Raw genomic sequence first — 11,621 nt, forward strand, 5'->3', positions numbered from 1 at the left:
AAATTTTTGTAATTTATGAGAAAATAGCAGTGTAGATGGATAAAGTTAAGAGTGTGTGCAATGCCATTTTTGTGCAATTCTGGGATGTTTTTTTAAGTAAAAATAAGTCGACGTGTAAATGGTTTATGTGTATGTGCTATTCTGAAAAACGCGGCAAGGAGTTTGCCATTGTGCACTTTTTCTCAATTTTGCAGTTAATATTTGTCATGATTAAGCAGTTTTGTTACATAAAATTTCTAGCATAAGTGTAATTCGGCTAGTAGATTGCTGGAAAAAGTCTTCAGTAAATAAAAAGAAACAGGTCTTTACTTCATGAAGACAAAATGGCAGCAAAAAAAAAAAAAAAATAGAGGGTTGCTGTAGCAGAGTTGGTCGCCAAAAAATCGACAAGTTACCATAATCCAAAGATCAACCCAAAAGTGCTTAATCATGACGAAGATTAGGTGCGAAATTGGGAGAAAGTGCAGAATCACAAACTGCTTGCCGCGTTTTTAAGAATTCCACATACACGGTATCCATGTACACATCAATATATTTTCACTTAAAAAAAATCCCACAATTGCACAAAAAGGGCATTGCGTACACTCTTGACTTTATCCACGTACACTGCTAAAGTCCTAGCTAGTAACCTTTATCGCCTTACCAAAATGTCGCCAAACTACCTGTTACCATATTCCAAAGATTAGCTCTAAAGATACCACAAAAGGACATATTTTATGTTTTGCACTTTTTTAGAAAAATGTAATGAAAAATGGATTACAGTGCAAAATGTGAATAAAATTTCCAATCAAATGAAAATATTCAACATTTCAAACAATTCATGACATTACCTGAATGGGAGGAATGTGACATCAATAAAATTTTGAGACAAGTTGAACACACCATATACAAATACATTACTTTATAGCATTGGCAGGTCTTTATTGCACACATTACAAAGATTCTTATTAATCTAACTTTTTCACAAAAAACATTAGCCTCCGTATCATGAGTAGACTTGAGCCTCAATTTTCCTCTAACCCAGATGAACTGTTACACATGTACCTTATGGAGTTTCTCGCTGGTGTGAATAGGTACATGCTTTTTTAAATTAGATTTTTCAGCAAATGACTTATTACATAAATCACACACATGAGGTTTCTCTCTTGTGTGAATAAGCATATGTCTGTTTAAAACACTTTTATGAGCAAATGACTTGTTACATAACTCACACATATGAGGTCTCTCTCTTGTGTGATGGAGCATATGCCTGTTTAAATGACATTTTTGAGCAAATGACTTGTTACATACCTCACACACATGAGGTTTCTCTCCTGTGTGTAAAAGCATATGGTTATTTAAAATACCTTTTACAGTAAAAGATTTATTACATACCTCACACACATGAGGTTTCTCTCCTGTGTGAATAAATATATGCCTGTTTAAATAATCTTTTCGAACAAATGACTTGTTACACAACTCGCACGCATGAGGTCTCTCTCCTGTGTGAAGGAGCATATGCTTCTTTAAATCACTTTTTCGAGTAAATGACTTGTTACATACCTCACACAAATGAGGTTTCTTTCCTTTGTGAATAAATATATGACTGTTTAAATCATCTTTTTGAGCAAATGACTTGTTACATAACTCACACACATGAGGTCTCTCTCCTGCGTGAAGCAGCAAATGCTTCTTTAAATTACTTTTTCGAGTAAATGACTTGTTACATACCTGACACACATGAGGCTTGTTTCCTGTGTGAATAAATGTATGCCTGTTTAAATCTTCTTTTCGAACAAATGACTTGTTACACATCTCGCACACATGAGGTCTCTCTCCTGTGTGAAGGATCATATGCTTCTTTAAACAACTATTTTGAGCAAATGACTTGTTACATACCTCACACACATAAGGTCTCTCTCCTGTGTGAAGGATAATATGCTTCTTTAAATCATCTTTTCGAGTAAATGACTTGTTACACACCTCACACACATGAGGCTTCTTTCCTGTGTGAATAAATATATGGCTGATTAAATCATCTTTTTGAGCACATGACTTGTTACATAACTCCCAAGCATGATGTTTCTCTCCTGTGTGAGTAAGCATATGTTTGTTTAAACAAGCTTTTCGAGTAAATGACTTGCTACATACCTCACACACATGAGGTTTCTCTCCTGTGTGAAGAAGCATATGGTTGTTTAAATTACCTTTTGCAGTAAATGACTTATTACACAGCTCACACACATGGGGTTTCTCTCCAGTGTGAAGTAGCATATGGTTGTTTAAATGACTATTTTTAGTAAATGACTTGCTACATACCTCACAAATAGGTTTCTTTCTTGCGTGTATAAACATATTCATGTTTAAGGTGCTCTTTGGTCCAAATGAATACTTACATACCTTAACAGACAATTTTTTTTCCTGTATGTACATGTCAATGCTTATCTAAAGAGCCATACTGTCTAAAGACTTGCTGTATACATCATACACAAGGTTTCTTTCGTGTGTCAATAAGTATGATTGTTTAAATATTGCTTTAGTTTAAATGACTTGTTACACAAGGTTTTCTTAGCATTAGGAAGGAAATGCAGGTTTCATTGAAGCTTCTGTCTAAATGGCTTTCACCTTCCTCATGTACCTGAGGAGTTTCTCTTGGGTGAGTAGGCATGAGCTCATTTAAAATGTTTCATCCTCCACATGAAAATTTAGAATACAAGTTGCACTCAAATATTTTTTTAAAAAACTTACAGGGTCTCTTTGGAAATGTAATCAAGAATTTATGACTAATTCCTGGCTTTCTGGGAGATGTTACAATTTCAGAACTGAACTTGGAATGTTCAGATTAGGCAAAATAGTTGGTGCATGCACATATGATATAAAACATTAACTGATTTTCAATAGAAGACACATCTGGCGTGATACACACATGGCATGATTGTCAGGTAAAATAAGTTTGTTTATTTCGCACTAACATGATTTTTTAGTTTGTTTATTCATTGCTTAGTTTGTTTATTCATTGCTCCAAATTACATATAAAAGAAATGAAACCATTTTAAAACTACAACAATGTGACAGGAAATATTGATGGTCTAAGGAGAAGAAATATGTGCCGTTACGATATTTTCCCTGTTGAAAAATCCACCACTTAATTTGTGCGCTAAGTTACTTGCCATCAACTTTTGGATTCACGTGCCCATCTAGCGGCAGGTTCTTTACGCATTTGTTAGAAATCAACGACTTTTACACACGTCACACACAAAATAGCTGGAGTTTTACAGAATTCTGCAAATCGGAACCCGGAAGTGTATTTTACATCGTCACCGGATATGTACCTTTGATGTCTGTGTTGGCAATAAAGCTTGGCGAGCATTCGGCGTTATTTTTTTTTCCGTAAATTTTTCCGCAAGCTGAAGAATTGGCGCGAATTTTATTCACGTGAATTAATCAGCGGGAGTGAGGTGTGTATTTTTTGCGCCATTTTTCTCGCATTACTTGAGCTATTTACTTTTTTTTTTCTATTAATAATTATTTGTACACTCACGTTTGTGAAAATTGCAACACCATGAAGGACTTACGCGAGTGAGCTGAAATTTTCAGGAAATGCAAAGTAGCGCATGATATGCAACTGATTAGAATTGCAAATCCGTAGCGCATGCGTATGCTGAGCAGCGCCCTCTGAACGGCTGATGGATCCGAATAAATAGACGGCTGTAGCGAGGCGTGTATGGTTATCGGTGGTTATCTGCTAGTGGTAAACGTTAACTCAATCTGTACTTATGCCTCGTCGACGAAAGAGAGCGAGATTTGAACAACTTACAGAGTTTGAACGAGGGAGAATCATCGGCCTTCGTGAAGCTGGATTGTCGTATCGTGCAGTAGCCTCTCGTGTGCAGCGTAACAGCAGCACAGTGATGCGCGTTTGGAAGCAGTGGACGGACGAGTGTCGGACAACTCGGAAATCCGGGAGTGGCAGTACCTCCTATAAACGAAGCCACGGCACGCTGCACACTACGTCACTAAAGTCGTCCTTATGTACAGAAAGCATGGTTGCCACATGAAACCACTTATCGCTGTTATTCCTTTAAGAGGAGAGAAAATGAAAAGTAGTTTTTATTTCCTTGCATAAGGCTTACTATATCGTTTGGTTTTAAATATATATATATGTGTGTGTGTGTGTGTGCAAATATATATATTCCGATTTGATATCATCGACTGCATTTTCTAATTTCAAATACCTAACCTTACTTTCCATATATATTTTTACGCTTAAAATAATAACAGTATAGTAAAGAAATTAATTCAACATACTTCAGATTAGTAGTAATAAATATATACTGAATATCTGGCTGATGCTGGTTTGCTTTCTGAAGAATATATATTTTATTAAATATTTTCTTCCTTAACAAAGAGGATAATGCATAATTAAGCAAGTTTACAGTTGATTAACACTAAAAATCCTTAAATTAATTTTAATCAATTTTTAACGGCATTTTCTGTTTCTCGTAAATACAAATTTACACATAATTGTTTAGTCATTTTCCGCTTTTTTTTTTCACTTCAGTGTGGGACTGAATTTCTTAACAGATGAGAAACCTGGAGAATGATTTGAAAAATACTATTTTTTAGCATCTATCAATATTTATTCATTGGTAGTTTTAAAATACGGTAGCAAAACATTTCATATATTTAGGCATTTTAAATTAGATCATTATTTGAGAATACATAACTGCATCTTCCCCAATAATAAAAAAAAGAAAAATTGTAAAAATTCAACAAACTTGACACTTGCTAGGAATTCAAATTTCTTATGTTTCATTCTTATTGTTAAATGTTTGTAACATCCCTTTTGTCTAATTATGTGCATATATATATATATATATATATATATATATTTTTTTTTTGTAACTTGTAAATTTTTGTTCCTGAAAGCATTTCATTGTAACTTATTTGAGAATTCTTTAGCAAATGATAAATATGAAGTTTATATATGTACTTACTGGAATTTTTATCAGGGTAATCAGTAGGAACTTTTAAAACATCTAAATAGATCAAATGTCCTCAATTCTTAGAATTGAAAGAATAACAAGTTTTATGTATTTTACTATTATAAATGAAAAAATATATAGCCTGATTGTTAAGATGTAAAGTAACATTTAAAATTTTCAAAATAATTCAGATTTTTATTAAAGGAAAGCAACACAATTAGGATTCAAAACATATAAAAAGGATTTTATTTATTTATTTTTTTGGCCTGAATTTTTTGTACTAGTAAATTTATAACTGGAAGTAACAGGAAATGGCATTGCATACTACAGTGGGAAAAAGGGTGGGATGACTATTTATTTATGTAACTTGATGCTACTTATTTTTTATTACAGTTAAGTCTCTTTAATATCAAAATAGTTTAGTATAACTGCATAAAGCCTTACAGCTGGGAAGGATTAAAAATATTTTTTTACTCAATTTATTTTTGATAAGTTTTCCCCTGTATATGTACAACCACATCATTAGAAATTTTAATTCCAAAGTATTTCATTTTAGTTTTGACAGAATCTAGCATGTATTACAATGAAATATTGTATAAGAATACAGTGAATTTCCTCCATAAAAATGCATGAATATCTATAAAAATAACTCATATGAAATTGTAGGTAAAAACAAATTATATTTATTTTCTTCTTACAGTGTAAAATTAATGTAATAAACATGTCTGCTTCAATTAAAATAATATTAAAAAATTGCAAGATACTGATTTCAAAATCTAAACAATAATAATATTAATTGGCAAAGTATTTTATCTTCAAAAATCAATATTTCTCTAGTTTACAATAAATACACCTATTTTGCACAAAATGATATTATATAAGAGACTTAACAACTTTAGCACTTTACTGCATAATTAGTTAACTATTACAAATGCTTTTTGTGTGTGTGTGTGTGTGCATGCATTTTGAAAGAGTTGGTAAAGATTTCACAACACAAATAGAAAAAGCACTATTTTTTTATTTAACATACTATCCACATTCTGCAAAAAATATTCATTTAAATAAAATTAATTACAAGTTAAGTCTGAAGATAATAAGAAACAATAGATTAGTGTCACTATCTTATTTTATAAAGTTTACTAACTTATAAACATAGTATATGTCATTTCTGCTGTATGCATAAATTATTTTTTTAATGTTTTCAATTTCCGTTGCTTATTTAAATTGTTACTTAAAAGATTATCATTCAACTTTTTGCAGTAATTATTTAGAAAAATATTCGTTGATGCTTGTATGATGTTTTTCAAAATAATTTGAGGGTCATGAAGTTTAGGACAGTCATTCAACTCTAAAAAAAAATTTTCATGAAGTAAATTTAGAGTAATTTTACACACTGTAACTCGTGGATTTGCCGAAAATAAAAATTTTTGCTCATATTCATCTGAAATAAGTTTCTTAACAACAATAAAATTGTATATAACAATCAGGATGAGGATACATAAGACCTCTATCAAAAACCTTAATCCATGAATGAATATTTTCATTGTTTTCTAAAGCTAACTCCTTATCAATAGTAATATTGGATTTACATACATCACATTTTAACTTTTTTAGCATACTATAACAGCAATATCCAGCTATATAAGTGAAAATAGGTACATCCAATTTTATGTCGTGTATATCACTATCTTCAACTGTTATTTCATCTATGAATGTTTGTGCATCAGTGTCATCAAAAGTTTGTTCTTCGGTGTCTTTAAAATCAGATACATGAAGAGGAATATTTCCAAATTTTGAAGAATTTATTAGGGTTGGTAATGTACTCTGAAGTCTTAATTTACCCTCTATTTCATAAACCTGTCTGATAGAAATATTATGGTGAGCTCCAGCCAGTTGCCTGTACTTACCAAATCTAGCCTCTAACATATCTGTTTGTATTTTTCCAAGTAAAAGGTATTTAAAACCCAACTCATTTATACAATACCTTGATATCTCAATTAAAGCATACGTTGTATGGTATACTGCAAAGTGAGTTTCTTTGGTTAGGCAACCAGAGGTTAAATTCAAATTTTTCCAACTATCTAGCCAATTCAAAAAGTTATTCATAAAAACATATTTTTCATCATTTTCTGCCACAGTGAAAGGTGTTTCAAATACATTATTTTTATGAACCCCTTTAAAAATAGATTTCACATTTACAATTGACCACTGTTTGGGTCTCATCCCAAATAACACACACTAAATAAATTCGCTGGTTCGATTTTTTATTAATTCTCATAATTAATTACAATTAACTCATAGCTGTGACCAGCCCTCTTATACCGTCGATGGCGATTCTCAAACTCGTTAGATCATCACATTACAGATGCGCATGCGTGGATTACATTACAGATGCGCAGGCGCGAACATGCCGCCCCGCGTTGCAATGCTTAGCATTCAACTATTGTAATTAAGATATAGCATAAAAAAATTAAACAAGTATATCATAAACAATTTTGAATAAGTACTATTACATAAAAATCATTTTTATAATTAGACATTTACCATATACATTAGCGTACAACTCAAAGCAATACAATATAACATTTCAGTTACATAATGACATTTTATGTGAAACACATTCAATACTGTACAATAACTATAAGGACAATACTCATTTTTGTATTGGTAAGACACATAATTTGGTAATTGGTCGTTTGAAAGTTCCAGTTTTAGTTTTTACATTACACACGCGAACCTTTCCATCTTTACCAAAAAATACTTCTATTATACGACCAACCGCCCAATTACAACAAGGCAAATTATCTTTAATTAAGACCATGTCTCCAACTTGTATATTGTTTTTAGAACTTTGCCATTTAGATCGATTTTGCAAATGACTTAAATAATTGAAGTTCCATTTTTTCCAGATAATTTGTACTAATCTTGTGATCTGTTGCCACAATTTTAACCTGTTAATGTTAACTTCCGTGATATCTGGCTCAGGGATCGAATTAATTGCTCTACCAATTAAAAAATGCCCAGGTGTTAGAACCTCTAAATCATCAATGTCCGAAGACAAGGGTGTCAATGGTCGGGAATTTAAAATTCCCTCAATCTGAATCATAATTGTTAAAAATTGTTCAAATGTCAATTTTGCATTACCTACGACACGTTTGAAATGGTACTTAAAAGATTTAACTCCAGCCTCCCAAAGGCCTCCAAAATTAGGTGCTCTGGGAGGGAGAAATTTCCATTCGATATTCTCAGAACTCAAATAACCAGCTAAAAGCTCATCTTGTTCGTTCACTAGTTTGTTTAACCTTTTTAATTCTGCATTTGCACCTACAAAATTTGTAGCGTTATCACTAAATAGTGTTAAACTTTTACCTCTTCGTGCAAAGAAACGTTTCAAGGTAGCTATTAATGCTTCAGATGTTAGGTCTGTTATCAGCTGTAAATGAATGGCCTTAGTAACCATACAAATGAATATACACACATAAACTTTTTGATATATACCTTTTCTTTGGTTTTTGTACTTAATTAAGAATGGGCCACAGAGGTCAACTCCAGTACAATTGAATGTAAGATTAGCTGTGATTCTTTCCTTGGGTAAATCACCCATGATTTGCTGAGCAACAATGGGATTGGCTTTAAAACATATTATACAATTTTTTACAATTTTTCTACAAACATTTCTACCACTTACAATCCAAAATTTTTCTCTTATATGATATAACAAAGATTGAGGACCCACATGCAAATATTTTAAATGATAATAATTAACTATTAACTCTGTTAATTTATGTTTAGAAGGCAGAATAATAGGAAATTTTTTCTCATAAGTTAAATTGCTATTTTTTAATCTACCTCCAACTCTCAACAGTCCATTACTGTCAATGAAAGGGTTAAGACTTTTAATAGAACTATTTCTTGGAACAATATCTGATTTTTTAAGATCATTTATCTCATTTATAAAATACTCACCCTGTACTAATTTTATTAAAGTTTCTTCAGCTGCTCTCAATTCTCCCACTTGTAAATTACCTACCTGCTTTTGTTCTTGCTTACAATTCTTGTAAAACCTAAAACAAAAACTTATAATACGAATTAATTTTAAATACTTATTACTGCAATTCAGTAAATCATTAACAAAATTTTTCACATTCAGATTTAAACATGTAGATAGTTCAGAATCAGCAAAGTTTTTAAGTTCATTACTGTCCTTTACAGTAATTGCTGCAGGTATAACTCTTATAGGGTACTCATCCTTCATTAAGAAGTCAGGCCCGTTCCACCACAGTTGACTTAGTTGCAGTTTTTCGGCAGACATACCTCTAGATATGAGATCTGATGGGTTTTCTTCAGAAGCGATATGATGCCACTGTGCTATTTCAGTCAGATCCTGTATCTTTGAAATCCGGTTTGCGACAAATGTCTTCAGCAGGTGTGGCTCTTTGTTGATCCATGACAGCACAATCATAGAATCGGTCCAAAGGTGAATAGCAAGCAGTAAGCTCCAATTTTAATGATGATTTCACTCGATGCATCAGTTTAGCTAATAGCACTGCTGCGCAAAGCTCAAATCTTGGGATTGTAGTCTTCTTTAGGGGGGAGACACGCAATTTACTGCACACCAACCTCATTGATGTATGGTTTGTTGCTGATTTTGCTTTACAGTAGATAACTGCTCCATAGGCGGCCTCTGAGGCATCACAGAAACCATGTAATTCAATCTTGATTCTTTCCGGTAATAAAATACATCTAGGGACTTCAATGTTGTTGATTAGCTGCAAAGTAGTGGAGAATTCTTTCCATTCTTTAGCCTCCTTTTCTGGCAAAACATCGTTCCAGCTCAATTTTAACAGCCATAATTTCTGCATATATATTTTTGCTACAATTATAACTGGAGAAATTATACCCAATGGGTCAAAGATGCGAGATATGACGGATAACACTTGCCGTTTCGTAACCTTTACGTTGTCTTCGATTTTAACGTTGAAGCTCAAACAATCTCCTTTTGACTTCCATAAAATACCTAATGCTTTAGATTCTTCTGATTTACCAAAGGGATATGTTTTGTCGTTTGTTTGACACAGTTCAGTAGCATTACTACACCACTTATGAAGTAACATACCTCCACTCTTCAAAATGCCTATTAACTGATTTTGAAGTTCTAACGCAGAACTTAGCGACTCAGCTCCAGATAGAATATCGTCCATGTACATGTCTTCTCTCAGTACAGGTGCTGCTAAAGGAAATTTATCTCCTTCATCCTTTGACAGCTGTACAAGTGTTCTCATTGCTAAAAATGGCGCACTCACAGTTCCATAGGTAACGGTGGTTAGCTCAAAGTTTTTAACTGGCTTATCAATGCCTTCTTTCCATAAAATCCTTTGCAACTTCCACTGATCTGGATGGATAGAAATAGCTCGATACATCTTTTGTATATCAGCAGTGAAAGCAAAAATATATTTCCTGAATCTCAGCATAATTGAGAATAAATCATCTTGTATCACACCTCCATTATACTGTATAGAATTTAGAGAGTTTCCTTTGGTTGTCAAAGAAGAAGCGTTAAATACTACCCTCAAGGGAGTCGACTTACCTTTCTCTTCTCCCCTATATACTCCAATATGAGGAATGTAATATGAACCTCGTTCCTCCTCGCTTTCACTCACCTCGACCATATGTCCTAACTGTTGATATTCTTTTAAAAAATCTGAATATAATTTTAAATATTCGGGATTCTTTACTAAGCGTTTCCATAAGGAATTTAATTTACTCGTTGCAATTTGTTTAGAACTTCCTAAAGTGTCCGGATCCTCCTTTAATGGCATTTTAACAACGTACCCACCGGTTTTATCTCGTGTATAATTTTCTACGAAATGTTTCTCACAAATTAAAAATTCTTTGTTTTTGGGTTTATCAGTTTCAATATTTTCTAATTCCCAAAATTTTCTAAGATCTTTATCTAAGTTATCTTCTTCCTTTATCAACCCACAATGAACCCTGTTTTCAGTCTCTGTTGGAATACTTCCAGACACGATAAAACCAAAAACTGTATCTTGAAAAATAAGATCAGGATTATTGATTCGAATTTGACTCGGTTTCAAAAGTTCATAAAAAACTCCCGCTCCCAACAACATATCTACCCTTTCTGGAACATTAAATCCTTCATCTGCTAATTTTAAATTAGAAAGATCTTGCACTGAAATTTTAATTTTCCGCGAAGGTGTTAAATCAGCAGTTATTTTTGGAATTACTAAAAAGTCCAAATTCTTTATAAAAGTTCCTTCTTTATTGCATATCGATGCATTAATTTTATGCTTTATTGTTAAAGTAGCATAATTTATTCCCGAAACGGAAATGTTTGTTTTTTCTTTCTCTAACTGCAAATGCTCAATAAAATTCCGTGTCAAAAAGTTCGACATACTGCCCCCGTCCAGCAAACACTTCACTCTGTGTTTTTTCCCCTCGTTATCAATTAGAAAACATATGACTGTTGAAAGCAGAACTGTACTCTGTTTATTCGAATAATTGCTAATAAATGCCTTTTGAACGAACTCCTGCGCATTAACATTCAAGGTCGATGAGTCATCTCGTTTGGGAATGTTGCAGTCAGATACATTTGTTTTGTTTTTATTTTGTTCCGATTCCTTTACGATATTATTTACT

The 11,621-nt window shown here is 32.7% G+C and overlaps 1 protein-coding gene across 1 annotated transcript; it reads right to left on the reverse strand.

The window, feature by feature from the left end:
- Window positions 1-896: 896 nt before the first annotated feature.
- LOC146993964 (uncharacterized) lies at window positions 897-3,295 on the reverse strand. The gene has a single exon (XM_085826674.1). The coding sequence runs from the start codon at window positions 2,410-2,412 to the stop codon at window positions 1,033-1,035; it is 1,380 nt and encodes a 459-aa protein (XP_085682800.1). The 5' UTR covers window positions 2,413-3,295; the 3' UTR covers window positions 897-1,032.
- Window positions 3,296-11,621: the final 8,326 nt, after the last annotated feature.

The sequence above is a fragment of the Stegodyphus dumicola genome, chromosome 11, assembly GCF_044657685.1.
Source record: "Stegodyphus dumicola isolate Sdum_Otavi_A_Nest chromosome 11, ASM4465768v1".
In the NCBI taxonomy this organism is placed as follows: domain Eukaryota; kingdom Metazoa; phylum Arthropoda; class Arachnida; order Araneae; family Eresidae; genus Stegodyphus; species Stegodyphus dumicola.